A 16,156-nucleotide genomic window follows, 5' to 3' on the forward strand; every position below is an offset into this window, starting at 1 on the left:
GCGTGTTTGAATATGCGAAAAATAACGAGAATTTCAAGGGTGCAACGAAGGACGACGACAATGGATGTTCTTGCAACAAGTGTGCTCCTTGATCCTTCATTATTCCCACATCCTAACACGTACAGACACGCTATTGAGATGATGGTACTTGAGTTACAAGCACAATCACCATTCTACTAAAGAATATGCACTTATCAAGCCCGCATCACTTCTTTTATAAAAGGATTCCTTTTTAACAATTGATCATAGTTTAATTTGATCAAGGTATGTTGCTTTAATTTACGATTGTGTTGTATCAATTTTAACTGACAATCTTACATTTTAATCAATTTTAACTTCTTTCATTTTCTTGAAACAGAAATAAGAATTATAATGAATAAAACAAAAATCCTTATAATCAGTAAGATATTACACAAAATTTGTGTATAGATATGATGATGGTTCGCAAAACAATGCAATATAGAAGATGAATGGCAGAATTGTAATCGCTGTAGAAACGAGACTTATCGATATTTTGTAAATCTCACATGTGAGTTACGATTACATCGTATGGCTAGTTTGTGCGACGGTCGATGACCGTCTTTCTCACTTGGTATATATGTATATACATGAGAACCGGCGAATCACGATTCTGCTGTCCATCGCCTTTATATACTCGTTGCTATTCAATGCGGTGTCTGAGCCACGTATAAATCAAATCTGCCCTTACAGCTGCAATCCTGACCGGACATCGCGCAATTGCCCCGCGCGCATTCCAACTATGTATCGTTTAATTCATCTTCGCCGCATTTCACATTAGACTCATTGAGCTTAAAAAAAAAGAATAATGACTTTATAACATCGCTTGACAGTCGTGTATAAAATTCTTTGCGGCGAACAAAGATTTTTTCTTAATATCGTGTTGCCGTTTCTTGTTTTAATATTTTATTGTAATCGACATTACATTACATGTCGCAATTGTGTAAATATTGAAGTAATGAATTGATAATTGTACTCGTTAGCGGAAATATCGCAGTTTACTCAATCCGCTGCAAATTTGGTCTTGGATTGCATTCATGAAAAAAATCGAATTGCCCGCGCTTAGCTAAATAAATTATCAGGGTGGCCAAAAGGACGTGCATGTGGTATTGATATGCTATTTTATTAAAATATTGGTAACATTGCCAATCGACACGCTGTACGTTCTCATTTCCGGCCGTCGTGATACCAGAACGCAGACCCGGCTCGCACGAACCAATCGAGAACCGCATTATATACTGCACAGAGCGCTCTCTGTGAGCCGCGTCTTCATTTTGGTATCAATGGCCGCCATTACAGTTTCCAGTTTCTAACCGTTTTTGTCGCGTGAAAACAAATACGAAACGCCGCCTCGCAATTAATCGCGTATTTTATGCATTAAAAGTACATAACAAGTGAAAATTCTTATCGGGAGTGCCAATTGAAGTGACGGGCGATGGAATGATAGTAATTACATACGCGGATGCTGACGAATAATCGGAGCTTGATACCGATGCATTTCAGTAAGTACAGATTTCACTGCCACAAACAGAATTATGAGCACGCGATGTATCTTTTATCAGATATAGAAAATTTAGTTTGTTAGAATCTAATCGGGTAAAATATAGTTGTATTTGTATATTTCTCTCTCTGTCGATCTTTGCATGATCGTTAAGATAATTTGCCCGTCTCTCTGAATACGTAGACAATGTTAAATCTGTAAAAGTAATACTAACCAACTTTATTTCTTTCGTAGGTCAGTTTACTGTGTCGTGTACTGTGTTTCGCATGTATCTATTCTTCGATAGAGTTAATGCGGAATCTGTAGCGGGTACGATAAACTGTAATATTCTAGCAATCCTAGCTGGTGAGTATAATTATTTGTTTATTATTTAAATGGATATATAAATGTAATACGACACAAATTTTAAATAAAAATTTAGAAAACAATTTTCTCATTTAGAAAATATGAAATATAAAAAAATGAAAAGATATTTAGTTTTGAGTTATCAAAATTGTAATCAGACTCAAACACAAACAATATTTTCCGTGGCACATTTATACTTTTGAAAATATCCAAATCTTTTAACTTTTTTTATTGAAGTTTTGTATTTTGCATTATATCGTATTGTTATTTCTTCAAATAAAAATTTCTGGACAACTCAAGATTCGGTAATCGGAAAACTTGAAAGATTCTTCGGGATTATTTAAAAACTTTGTCATATTAGGAGAAAAGTAAAACTTTCTTATGACAATACATTTATTTGCTGCCGCGGCGCGTGTAATGTACACAGCCGACGGCGCCGTCGCCGGCGCCGGCGCCTGCACACATACGGCCTCGCCGCCAATGTATTTATAGTGTAATATTATTATAGTCTGTTTATGCGCGAACTGACACATATTCCTCACTGATGCTCGATGAGAAATCTATGCGGCTAATGTATCGCTTGTTAAAATAATCCCGGGTCTCCTATTCCCGGCTCTTTCTTTCTCTCTCTCTCTCTCTCTGTCACTTGAACATAAATCTTGAGTTACCCAAAAATTTTTATTTGAGAAAATAACAATACGATATCTGATGCAAAATATAAGTAATTTGTAGGATTGGGAAAGTTATTTTGTACAAGTATCTAGTTAAAGTTACAGTTCTTTTCACTAAAAAAACAACTAGTTATAGTTACAAGTTACCGACTCTGAAAAGTAACACGTTACAGTTATAGTTATTCAAAAAGTAACGAGTCGTTACTTTTCAGTTACTTTTTTGCAATAAATGTGCACTACTATTTTCAATATAAGAATCTTACATTTCAAGATTTATTAACTTATTATACACTACATAGGTTATACACTACTTAATTTTGTGTTATATTATTTTATATGTAATAAATCACAATTGTTTTAAACTTAAAATATTAAATTAATTAATCATTTAAAATAAATTATTATACACTTAGAATAAAAATTATAGGATTAAGATTTTTCAGTTTAAAAATTCACGAATTTCACACAAACAGTTGTAACTTTCCGAAAAATCGTAGACTAATGTTTCAGTTCTTCTTAAAGTTTCAACTTTATGTTTATATGATAATCATCCTCAAAGATAATTTATTACTGGCAGTGCATTCTTTAAATGAGAATTTGTTTATTTCTGTTGAATTTCATAATTAATATACGTTTATCCGTCTATTTATTTAACAAATATCGAATCTACACTTAATATGACAAATTCCATGACAATTTTGTTCCTTTCCTAATGCATATGTTTATGCGACTATGCAAGTGTGTCTGGATAGGTCCTAATTCTTACAATTAATACAATCGTATATAGAATATTCAATTAACTGTTAAATTAGTTACTAATTACCATAAATGTGTAACTAAGTTAAATTACAGTTATAGATAAGGAAAAAGGAACGAAGTTAAGTTATAGTTACCGAAAAAAAAACTGTAACTGTAACTTCGTTACAAGTAACGAGTTACTTCCCAACCCTGGTAATTTGTCAAATATTCAGTAAAGAATATTAGAAATTTTCGATATTTTAATTCGAAAGCATAAAGTCGCACGCAATTGCGCTGCAAAAAATATTTTGTTTTTGTCGGAGTCTTTTGCAGGTTCAATTTTGATCGCTCGAAACTATATATTTTTATCATCTTTTTATATTTCATATTTCTTGCTAAATGCCATAATTGTTTTCTAAATTTTTATTCGTCCTGCGTATTCGGCGGTACTCTTATTTGCTCCTGTCCTCCCTTATTCTCTCTTTCTCTCGCGCCTTCTGTTTTCGCCTCCTTTTGCCGCGCTGCCTCTCGCGTCTATCTTCTCCCACGAACACTGACGTTCCTCGACTGATGTTCTTTACCAAACTGACCGGATCGTGCGACACCGTACGTTGTAACTGGCACGGTTGAACGACCATCCGGCTTGATCTTATCTTCCTATTTCCTTTTTTCCGTCTTCTCTCTTTATCTCTCTTGCTCGTTAGCTTACCGCGCGAGGCGAGCCGCGCGGCGCGACGCTTTAGTCGACTTAGAAAAACATTATCCTCTCTTCTGTTTTGTTAAATTTTCGCGACAAGTTTAAACGCCCTGCTCGACGAACGAGAACGCGAATGCGTCTCTTCTGCTCGCCGACTTGCATTCGGACTCGAAGAATGCGCGTACGTGCTTATTTATTAGGGATTTATGCGTCGCGTACAGATTACCGTGTAGGTATACCACAGGGCGGTATTATACATCCTACACATTCGGTCGTTATTGCGGCTCCAACAAACCTCTCCGGCGGAGTTTAGCCCGAGTGTGTATTCTTCTTGGGCGTGTATGTAAATTACGCGACTCTGCATGAGGAAGCGTAGCTAAGTACGATGAACCGAATGTAACTTGCGAACATTCGTTCTCTAATCCGTGAAATGTGTGCACAGGAAACGCTCCGAACCTCGGATAAGAGAAAAAAAGAAAAGAGTCATGTTTCCTTCTTGCAATCGCGCGCGTATGAAAGGCCGGGTTATTATTGTATCCCGCGTCTCGCGCCTTTCGATGTTTCTCGAGATACAGCGAATCCGTCATACCGAGCCGTCGAGACTCGTGTGTCGCGATCGCGGATATTGCGATTAACGTGGCGCCGCGATTAGCATACGATTATCATAAACTAATCGGAAAATGCTATAAAATTTAAATATCAACGACGCGAGTATTTACCGAGACGGGGAAAAAGGTGCCGGCTTTTTTTTCTTGCCGCCGGGCGCCACCGGTCGCGCCGGTATCGGGTGAGAGAAGTCGTCGGGGGCTTATCGCATTTCGCATTAGCGGCTATTCCGCGTGAATTAATGGCTGATTATATGCGACATTCCTGAATGCGTTTATAACCGCGCGCGCGCTTGCAATATACGCACATTTATTTGAGTAGTGACAGACGGACATTTCTCTCCCTTCGGGTGGCGCGCGTTAGATACACATCTAATTTAGCTCCGCGTACGCGTTCTTACGTGATGTACTACCTTAACACGCGCGCGCACTCGCGTCGCGTACGCGGAGGAAAATAAGCGCCGTGTCGATCTGGACGTTTTATGGCGCGCGCACGTCGTTAAACGATGGGAATGTTGGCGCCGTCGCATGACTCCGCATAGAGGTGATACACGAGCCTCGTGCTCGGGCTACGAGTCCAGGCGATAATGCGGCGCGAGCAGTCTGCGGCGCGCGAAGATCTCCTATGTCCAATCTGGAGTAACAAGGAGCGAGAAACATCCCCCTGTCTCGTCTTTCTTCCTCCTCCCTCCCCTTCCTCATCACCATCGCCCTGGCCGTTTTGCCTCGCCATACTGCGCGTCGGATAAAACCAAGTGTCGGACGCCCACGCCGTGTGTCACGCCAGAAATTCTTTGCGAGTATTCCCTAATTTCTTCAGTTCGACGAGAAAATATTCGCGGCAAATCTATGCGCTATTGCGGGATGAATGATTGGGAGTCAGCAGTAACGGGAATGACAATTTATTGACGGTATAAAAGTGCAGGAAGATTCATATAAGGTCTGTTCTTTATAGCTGAACTGGCTGCACTAGTTCAGAGTTTATCTTTCTCCTTCCAATATGGATAAACTCTGAACTAGTGTAGTCAGTTCAGCTATAAAGAACAGATCTATAAACTTTCTGTTTTTTGAAACGTCAAAAACTCACTCTCGAAAATACTCTAAACTAATTTCTTAAAATCCGTCCTTATATATTCTCTATCACACACACTTTCGATTCCCGCGCGCATACATTCTCGCTATTTTCCAAAGTTTCAATCGTACGCTGCATTCGTAAACAATTATGTATCAAACGGTCCGACATACTCCCTCGCTCATTCTCTTACTCTCTTTCTCTCTCTACGTTTTGATAACGTGAAAGACAAGTAACGACGGAAAAGAGTGAGGCCGAAAATTGCGCGAAATAGTAAGGTTTAGTATTATTGGAGAGGATACGAAGCCGATTTGCACGAGGTGTCGCCGTGCGAATAATAAAGACGCGATAAACATATCAAGGGCAAAGTCGATTCGACTTTTGATGAAACAGTAAAAGAAACATGATTAGAGCTGTTCAAAAGTGAAATGAGAATATCGAGCGAACCTATTATTTGAACGCGCGAAATTAGAGTAATTATGAGCAACGTGTGAAATAAGGAATAATAAAGGACCGGCATTGAGGTAATAAACGGACTTTCCGTCGCGAAATCGTCCATTATTGTAAGATCTAGAATATTAAGAATTTATTACAAAAGAAAAAAACCGAATGTGCATTCTAAGACTTAGTCCGCATTCTAAAGAAACACACTCAGTTAAGTGCAAAATATTTTTACCTGACTGCAAGTATCAGACATGCCACACAAGATGCCAAAGATGTCGGAACAGATGTGCTAAGAAAAGGCGCCACCACAGCAGGGAATCGTAAATTTCTCATTTGTATTTCTATGAAATTTAATAGAATTACAATAAACGTCACGCTTCGAAACTCTAGATTTATGTATTTGGGTATAATCGTCAAAGCTGTCGGTATTCAGGCCTGTCCAAATCATCGGAAAGAAATTTTCTTTTAATATCACCGGAACGTGTCTTTATGTCCGACGTCGTATTTAACCGAGAATTTGTCAGAATGAAAAAAGGTGTAAATGGCGACGAAGTGCCATAAATTTATTTATTTAACATAGAGAGAAAGAGAGAATTTTTACCTTCATTCAACTTTACGTGAAGGAACGTGTCTCTCAGGGATTAATGATACTGCACAGCTGCATATGGCGCCAGTGAGCGGAAAACTTTCATTTGTTTCATCAGAAGCGTACTGGCGCCAGCTCGAAAAGCAGTAGATACAAGTGCAGAGAATTCTCGTTGATCACGTCAAAGAAAATACCACATTAGATTCTCTTTATTCGTACATTACCGACATGTGTGATACGGCCCTCTCTTTCTATTGTCTCATCGAAGCGAAAAAGTTTAATCGACGAGGAAAATGTTCGAAAGGAGACGCGAACGATGTCTGAATAACTCGGCGCGTTTCTCGATTGCAATAAACATTAATTGACACAAACCGGAGAATCTTGCCGCGGTGATTATCGGCTACGCTTTCCCCTCTGTTTCTTTCTTTCGCGTTGTATAGGACATGTTCATGGTATATCGTTGTTGTCAGTGAAGCCGAGGTGACCTTAGGTCTAATTTAATGCGACGATACGATGCGCGATGTGCGTCCGCTCGCGTTCAAAAAACAAGCGCATCGCGTTACAGCGCCGTATTATCTCGCTGGCCGATCGCTCGCGACGCTGTCTATTACCCCGTTAAGTATAAACGGTTGTGTCGACGGTTTACGAAGTAAATGAGGTAAACGTAATCGCGAGCAGGTTGCGCGCCATTCGTTGCATTTTCGTTTCTGCCACAGCTGATAACACCGTTCGCTATCATTCCGCTTATTCAGCGCGTATATATTCTTCAGCCGGCGATATAAGTGCATTTGTGGAAGTGGAAGTATAGATTTCACGCAAAAGAACTCGGCGTGTCGTTGGAAAAGAATCGTTCGATCATTGTTTATATTCTTTCTTTGACGCCGATGAAATTTTCGCTCGACGTGTATCGATATTTCTCCGCACTTAATTACATGTAGCGCGACGCGCGTATTGTTTTTATGTAAATTTTCGCGTATAATATAATGTCCAGAGTCTGAAAGTTGAACGACGCCAATGGGAATCCGCTCATGTTGCGTCGTATCGCGTCACATATTCTTCAAAATTGTTGAACCTTGTGGAAATCAATCGACCGAATCTCCAGCTATGGATCGATTTCACGAACTTAACGCGTCGCTTGACGCGAATTCAACAGTTCTCTCGTCAACACCTCGTCGCGTTTACAGCTACATTCGATTCTCAGAAAAACCACGAGAAATTGAAGCTCGAACGTCTAGCGCTTATTGTCAGCCCAAAGGCGTAAAATACGCGAATAACAATACTAAATCTTCTCCGCATTCCATCGCCGCGACAATGAGCATTGTGCCGGCACCTCCATGCCGTGGACGAGTTTGACTTCATTCGGTGTTCGGTCGTTCTTTTCGGCGCCGAGGGGAAGAATATTATTGTTAAAGAGAGAGAGAGAGAGAAAGAGAGAGAGAACTCGGCGGCGGTCCGAACTCGATGGAGCGTTACATCCGCTCCTTGTGCGCGCTGAATAAAACCGTTCTTACTTTTTCTCTTCATTTCTCTCCCTTCCGCTCCCCCCCCCCCCCCTCCCCCGTCTCAATTCTCTCGCGGCGGGCCGGCATTGCTGAGAATCTATTAGATTTGTCATTCTCGATTATGAATAGTCTCGAGACGCGACCGGACCATCCTTTCAAGTCGATCTCTCTAAGCTCCTTTCTTCTCCTCTTCGTTCATTCGCCTTCTTCTCTCGCTTACCCTACCCGTTCCTCCGCGCTCCGATCGCCGGCTACGCTCGCGCCCGCGTCTTTTTCTTTCCGGCCGCAAGCGCCATACCTGTTCGTGTTGTGTGAAAACGCAAGATGCACCGTCAGAATTCCATCGTAAAATTCTACAATAGAGACTGATGATCCTGCGGGACGATCCTGCTATTTCTTCTTATTTCGCTTCGCGTACGAGCTCCGTACAATGACGACTTAAATCGCCGGCGAAATTGGGAGTCGTCGCGCCTCTCGATCCGAGTCTTTTCGCGCGCACGGTTTTTTTTTTCCCCCCCTCCCGTTCTTTCTCGGGGTTTTTTCTTCTTATTCCGCGATCGGAGATATGCCGAGTGACGGCGGAGGGTGGAGTTTCGGTGCGTCGGGTGGGATAAATGGACGGCCTAACGGCGTGGGAGTGCTAACATCTCGGTCTCGTCATCAGATGCGCGCCGGCGATAAAAGCGGCGCCGCGCGCAAGGGTGGCAGGCGGACGGGCGCGAAGATACCTTTCTCACTTGGAATTGTCGTTTGGCCGCGTTCGTGGAACGCCCGGCCGATCTCTCGCCTCCAAAATAGGTTTTACGGGACGCCGGAATCTATCCAATTAGTCAACGAAAATAATAATTCGACGGCGTAACGAATGGAAACGTGAAGACCGACCATAAAGGGGAGAGAAAGAGGTGAGCATTGTCGGATCTTGTGGTGTGCGCGCGCGGGACCGTCAACACAGAATCCGTCGTAAAATCCGTTTCAAGGCGGAAGATATTTTTCTTGGAAATGTACACGACGAACGTCGTCCACGACGAATGCGCATCCGGTTTAATATCCTCGTTGCAGGGCGAAGAATGCCGCAGGTATCTCACGTGGAATCTGCAAAAGCGTCCGTTCCTTCTCCCCTTCCCCCCCCCCCCCCCCCTCTCTGTCACTCGTTTTCAAACGTAAGAACATTATCGCGGTCCTTCTTCGTCATTTTTCTCTTCTCGCCCTGAGATCTCGCGTACACGTCCGTTTTCCCCGCATGTGCTCGTTCCTCGTAGCCTCCTTTCGCGCGTTTGCAGCCTAATCTGCATTTGCGCGACATCCGCAAGTAGTTAATGAAAATAGCGGATGCATAGGGGAGACGTGCCAGATTAATCATTATGCGGGGAGGATATGCCATCTGTTATTCTATTCGTCACGACGCGTCAAAGCGAATAAATAATGCGCGACTCTATTACGTCGACGTTCGATATAAACTGCGAACTTTGAGGCATATACGATTGACGTCGCGAGCGAAATTTGCATCGTGTACGCGCAGTGAACTTATTTAACGTCGCCGTCATCCCGATGTGTCGTGAATCTGATGGAGATTTATCGCGTCTGCGGTCTGTGCGTCTTCATTCAAAACATTCGAGCCATTGATGTGTCATTACCGATGTTTATCGCGCTGCGTCTTTCCGTTCCGCGAAATTCCCGCTCGCGTCCTCGTTCTCGACGGTTTTTTTTTTTTTTTTTTTGCGTGGAATCTTTTGCAGCTTTATAATTCCGCGTAGAGCGTCGGAAATTCGTCTAAACGAATCTAACTTTTATCGAAATTTAAGTGGTCAATCAAGTCTTTCTTTGTTTTTTAACTTGTAACGTAAAATTTTTTCCATCTCTTCTCTTCGTATTCTTTTATACGGCAGACACGACACAGAACAAACAGTCTCGTCAAGTCCGCTAGAATATTAGCCATGTGCGTCGCGCGTCGCTTTGGAATAAAATATATCACGCGTTTATCTCGCACTCGTTTCTCTGCCATGGTAATTTAAACGCCGGCGAATAGATAAAGCGCTAAACGTTTCTCGGGTATGTGCAACAAGTTTGTGAAGTGTTTTTCCGACGGATGGATTTAACGCGCTATTGCTAGTTGGATTTAATCCGAACGCTGCATAAATTTTACAAGTCCACGTAGTGTTTGCGCGCTCGGCGAAATTTATCGTTAGATGCTTGTTGCGCGACCGAGATACCTCTCGCCACTTAACGTCTGAAATGATAGCGGGGAGAGAAATAACGGATGCATTCGGATTGCACGCGGATGCTATTATTCGATTTTTCGCCCGAAGCGCCTGACCGAATTCGCGCAAATCAGAAATGTCTCTCAAGTTTCGTCATTGTGCATTGTTTCGAAAATAATTCCGCGGGCGCGGTTCTATTCCTGACGAATTGTTCGACGCATCATTTTTCAGAGTTTTGCAATAGAGTTGTTGTAAAATCGTCGATATCTCGGCGTGCGGTTCTCACGCGGTACAGATATGCGCGATGTCGTCGCGACGGCACGGGTGACGACTTTTGCGCCCATCGCGTCGCGGCTTGGCTCGAACGCGGCTCAGCTCGATGGTGGGAGCGGCGCACCCACACGCGCGGCATCGTCTCGTACACCTCTCGGAATCGCCGAGCGGACAGCACAGCGATTCGCTACATCCGATACACCCACCGTGCGCGCGAGATCCGTGGCAACACGCCGGACGACACGATTAACCCCAGCGAGAGTCGTCGACGGGACCGACGATCCCCATAAAAGAGACGGACCCAACCGGCCTGCGGACAGTTGTCAACGCCAGGCCTGCCGGAAGCGAGTGCCTTGGAGTGCCGCCGATCGGTCGAACCGATCCACTCGAGAGCTGTTATTTTTGCGTTGTATTCCACGGCGCGTGGAGATAAGGAGTTTGGTTATCGCCGCGATAATCGTAGATCTTTTCTATTTTTTTTTTTTTCTCTTCACGACAGAGGAGAATCGGTCGTTTCGCCGGGAGCGCGGTATAGCACGTGGCTGGGAACTATTCTAAGAGAGGAGCGCGAGAGCGCGACCGCCAGACAGAGCGACGCTTCCGTTGGCAGAGAGACGTCGGGTGTCGAGCTCGTGTATCTCTTCCGCGCGGGAGGAGAGGAATACGGGGAGGGGTACGAAAGTGGAAAAGCGTTTTATATTAGGCGTGGCGTGCGCGCGGGCGAGCGCGTGCGATCATCGGAATTCGAGGAGCGCGGCTTTTGCGCTGAAACTCGGTCGCCGGCGGCGGCCCAGCCTGCACACGCGGTTTCCGCGATCTCGCAATCGCGATCACTCTCGCGATCTCGAGGAGGACACGAGCGGAGTCGCGACGACGCGGCAGCGCTCGCGCGCGGGAGGACCACTACCTCCTTCTCCTCCTACCGAAGAAGCAGAGAGGAGTTGACCAGACGCGGCTCGCGGTCAGTCAGTCAGTCAGTCGGACGTTTGCTATCCGATACGGTTAAGCGAGGCGCGCATTCGCGTTGGAATCGGCGGTCGCATCATCGGTGTGCCGTGTGTCAGATGCGCACCGGCGTCACTTGGCGCAAGGGAGAGGTAGGCGAGGGTACAGCCGGGAGGTAAAGAGAATAACAGAGACGTAGTACACGAGTCGGCGCGAGAGGTACGGAGGAGAGGGCGAGAAACAAGACGACGAGGACGACGAAGAGAAGTGCGGTCGGAAGGAGAAGAGCGTGGCGAGGAGCGGCGCGAGAGGGAGAAAGAAAGAGAGGAGAGACGAACGAGGAGCCGACGGCGACGAAGCCCCGCTGCTTTACTTCGCCGTGTCTCCTCGTCTCGGGGGCACTCGGTGTACACGGCAAGAGCGTGTTACCTACCACCTTATAAAACGTGCTGTACCGCAGTATCGCGCTCTCGTAGGCCGGCACGGAAGAGGAGAGAAGGCGCGAGAGGAGCGTTGAGCGAATCGAAAGATCTCGCGCGCAGTAGCGACGGCCGGCGGCGGCGGAGTTGCGCGAGAGCGGCGGCGGCGAGGTGCTTTCTCGCAGTTCGCTTCGCTTCGTTCCCTCGTGCGAGCGCGAGGTGCGCGAGGTGCGCGCGTGCGACACAGCGAGCGGTAATGCGGAAAGTTCGCGAGAAGATCGCCCTCATACTTTCGCGGATCGTCTCCACGCGACGCGCCGTTCGAGATTAGAAGGCGTCCGTGCACGCCGCTGCGAGATACGAATTTTCAAAAGCACTTTTACCCGCGCCGACGGAAGCGGAGCGGGCAATCGGTTACGCAGTGTTGAGATAGTGCAGAAGGTTTTGTGTAGTGAACGGTCGTTAATAGACCAGTGCCGCGGCTTCGACGACAACGACGACGACGACGACGACGACGACGACGACGGAGACGGAGACGGAGAAGAAGGAGAGGGAGCGAGAGAGGTGGAAAACGCGCTATATGCGTAAGGCACCAGCGACGAGTGCCAGGAACGAGCGCGAGAGAGTAACCGGCTGATAAACCGGCGAAAGAGAGGAGAGGAGAGAAGAAAGAGAAAAGGATTGTCCGCGCGAGAGACCGAGAGTCGCCGACAAGATGCGTCTTCACGGCGGTTTGATGCTGCCGATCCTATTCATCGTCGCTTCCTGCCCTTTGACGCTGTACGCGCGGAAGGTCGCACCCTTGATAGAGGACGACTGGGCGAGGAGACCACACCGGGCGGCCGGTAAGTCTGCTATATATCCTGTTTACTTGTTATTTACCCGAGCGCTCGTCGAGAGAGAGAGAGAGAGAAAGAGAGACGATTCTTATCTCGTGCCGGCGCGATCTCGGCAAAACGTCAAACAGCGCAGGAGTGACCGTGTTTCGGTCTCGTTCTCAACAACGCTCTCGAAGCCTCCTAATGCGCCTTAGCGCCGATTTCGTCCGTAGGTCACGGAGCGGTTTGTTGTCCTTTAAAGGTTAGAGAGTGTCGAACGAGCGGCGTGCTCGCGGAGAGTCTTACGTAAGAAAAAAGACGGTGCGAGAAAAAAAAGGGAGCGAGAGTATCGATGCGGGAACCACCGTCGCGCACACCCGCGCACATCCGTTAACGTGACCGCGGCCGATTATAATGCGATTCTTCGCGGTGGCCGCGGGAGATTACGCTTTCACCGCGTGTGAACCGCGCGCTCCTCCGCTCGCGGAACACTTCGTTTCTGCCTGTGCACCGCTTATTTCGAGTTTGATGTTAGATTGATGCGAGGGATTTCTTCAATGTGTTTCTCTCAATGAAATTAGAAATAAAATTACAGCAAAATATCGCTGTTAGCTTCGATAGATTTATGAATTGGCATTTGTTTTATTCCGGAAAGAAATGTTTTAATTCTTTTTTCAAAACAAAACTACAACTTTCTAATTTTATTTAACGTGAAACGTAATAGAAGAACGACAAGCCTTTTGCAACAACTTGATCAATTTTTCAATGAAATCATTGTAAGATAATCGTCACGACCAAGTTTTCCATCATCTCTCTATCGATGCTCTCGATGTGCGCCGTTATCGGTATTAAATCTCTGGCATGTACGCTGCTATCAACATTAAATCTCGCGCTTATTATCTTACGAAATTTTCTACAAAATTGTTCAAGTTTACACTGTTTGTGATTTATGAAGCCCACTACATTGTTAGGTATTTATTCGCGTGACTCAAACATTTTTGCGAATTGTCATGCCGATTGAAAGAGGCAAAGAGAGAGATAGAGAGAGAGAGAGAAGGACGAGAGAGGGGCAGAGTAGGAGCGTAAGCAGAGAGAAAAGGAACCGAGTAGCTCGTTTCTCTTCTTTATAAGGATCTAGCAATGTCCACCGGCTTGCTCGTGCCCTCTTTTTCCTTCCACCAATTCCTCCATTCTTCACTCCATTCTCCACGGTTCATGCTCTAGTTTATGTTTCTTTTATCTTATTCAACTATGCGCTCCTCCTTTCGATCCGATACGCATCGTCGACACTACGGCTCGCATAATTCATCTTGAGAAGAAAAAATCGCGTCGTACGGCATCGATGACGACAATCCAATACTGTCTTATTGCTACGAGTATCGTTCGATATCGTATGTTTTGAAAACAGTAACGAATGCTATCGCGTGCGCGGCGCACAAATTGATCGATAATATTACATGCGTCACACGTGTGTTTACCGAATAAACCCAGCGTGCGAAGGTGTCGTTTTAATGAACGGCTCGTTATTAATTCGCGAATATATATCCGCGTTAATTGGTATCGTCGATTTTGCACGACGGCTTAAGCGCCGTTAATAGCATTATCGCCACTGGTATTAATTAAGTTTGAGGTGTTAAAGTGGAGGAGGGGGAGAGTTAACGGCTGGTTATCCCCCAAAGCTGTGTACCTAGCCGACCACGGTGCCGCAGGCAGGCTGTATATACTTGCTCGAGTATATACCTACCTCGATTGATCTCTGGCCGTCGGCTTTAAGCGTATACCACAAGCTGTCGACCCTGATATTTTCTTTGGACCTTTAGTAACCATTTTCGGTTCGTTCTTAATCGTGTATACCTGGACGTGTGTAATTATCCGCGCATTAAAAGCTCGTAAATTCATCGTCACGTACAAATTGTTTCGAACATTAAGCGCGACCGCGTGCGAAACGGGTGTCGATTACTGCAATAATATTCATACTTCTCGCCGTAAACAAATAATTTATGAATAGTTGCACTCAGCGCGAGACTTTTCGCGAGACTTTTCGAAAAAAAACGAGAAAGATTCAACGAGTCTTTAATTTCACTTTATTGATTTTTAATGAAAAAGTCATTTCTTACCTGCTTTTCTCTAAAACTATTCATAAAATTCATAAAATGTGAATATTTTAGTGTTGTTAAATTTTCGAAATTTATCGAAAACTGCTTTCATAAAATAACATATTGATGACTTTTATAAACTGTATATTATTGCTACATTGACATTTCTATTACTCGAGAAATAGTGTGTACAATGCATTCCCGAATATCTCTCGAACTCTTTCTCTTCCTTCGCTCTCGATTTTCCTCTTTCCTCGGATCTTCTCCCTGCGCTTCGAAGGATCCCACAAGACACCTGTTAAACATAGCTGCTGATGCTAATCTCAATTAGTATTTATCACCGAAGTGGCGACAGCGGACGAACCTCACGCGCGACTCGAATGTTGTAGAAATAAAAGACAATGTTGTAGAAATAAAATGCGCGCGTTTGCCTTACAGCGTGCGACGTCTTTCCGTGAAATCTTCTATTTTTTTTTCCCCACTACACGCCGACAGTGTAACTTTGCTTTACAATCGCATGATAATCGTATGGATACGATTCGCGTCGCGGAAAGGAAAGGGATAAAAATTCAGCAGATTTGGTTTGACAAAATCCTTGATTATGTGTATCGCATGACAATTTTTTTGGTATTTATAATTTGCTGCTCCGAACGGCTGCATGAATGATGAATTGAGGCGCGTAGAGCAATTACAATTATTCCTCTTTCGTGAATAATTTTTTGCCGCACTTTATACAAATCAGTATTAACAGCACTTTTAGGCGCCGACTTTTCAACTAGTTTTTGTTTGTACATATAGTCATTAATTTTAATATGCGATTAAGTAGAAGGGAAAGATAAACAGAGAGAATTTGCTGCTGAAAAGACAGCATTTAAGTTAAAAAAAAAGCGCCTTGCTGTCCTTCCCATATTCGGATTCGACCAATTTCTACTCAATTTCATACGATCGCAGATTACTTTGGAAACGCGTGTTTAAAAACGCCTGGGAGTTTTACATAAATGGACCTTATTCACGTGGCGGCAAATGCATTCGAACTCTTTTCTCTCTCTCTCTCTCTCTCTTTCTCTCTCTCTCTCTCTCTCTCTCTCTTTCTTTTTCCCTTTCTCTCTCTCACTTGCGCACGCTCTTGCGAGCGCATCGCTCGATCCTCCGTGCGAGATTCGTGGCTAATTGGCTGCAGCCACGAAGACAACGTCGCCGTTGTGCATTAAAGAAGTTTAGCAAGCTA

General features: G+C 44.5%; 1 protein-coding gene across 2 annotated transcripts in view; it reads left to right on the top strand.

Moving 5' to 3' along the window:
• The first annotated feature begins 358 nt into the window (after nt 1-358).
• Nucleotides 359-16,156, top strand: part of sog (short gastrulation) — a 40,315-nt gene continuing 24,517 nt past the window's right edge. Inside the window, exons 1-2 of one of the 2 annotated variants that reach the window (XM_067355052.1) lie at nt 359-1,520; nt 1,754-1,864. In XM_067355052.1, coding sequence (XP_067211153.1) covers nt 1,481-1,520; nt 1,754-1,864 — 151 coding nt within the window. In that variant the 5' untranslated portion in view covers nt 359-1,480. Of the gene's footprint in view, nt 1,521-1,753; nt 1,865-9,885; nt 12,860-16,156 lie in introns of those variants that run through there. The other variant, XM_012359207.2, reaches the window with a different exon arrangement.

This window comes from Linepithema humile, chromosome 5 (assembly GCF_040581485.1).
Source record: "Linepithema humile isolate Giens D197 chromosome 5, Lhum_UNIL_v1.0, whole genome shotgun sequence".
NCBI classification, from domain to species: Eukaryota; Metazoa; Arthropoda; class Insecta; order Hymenoptera; family Formicidae; genus Linepithema; species Linepithema humile.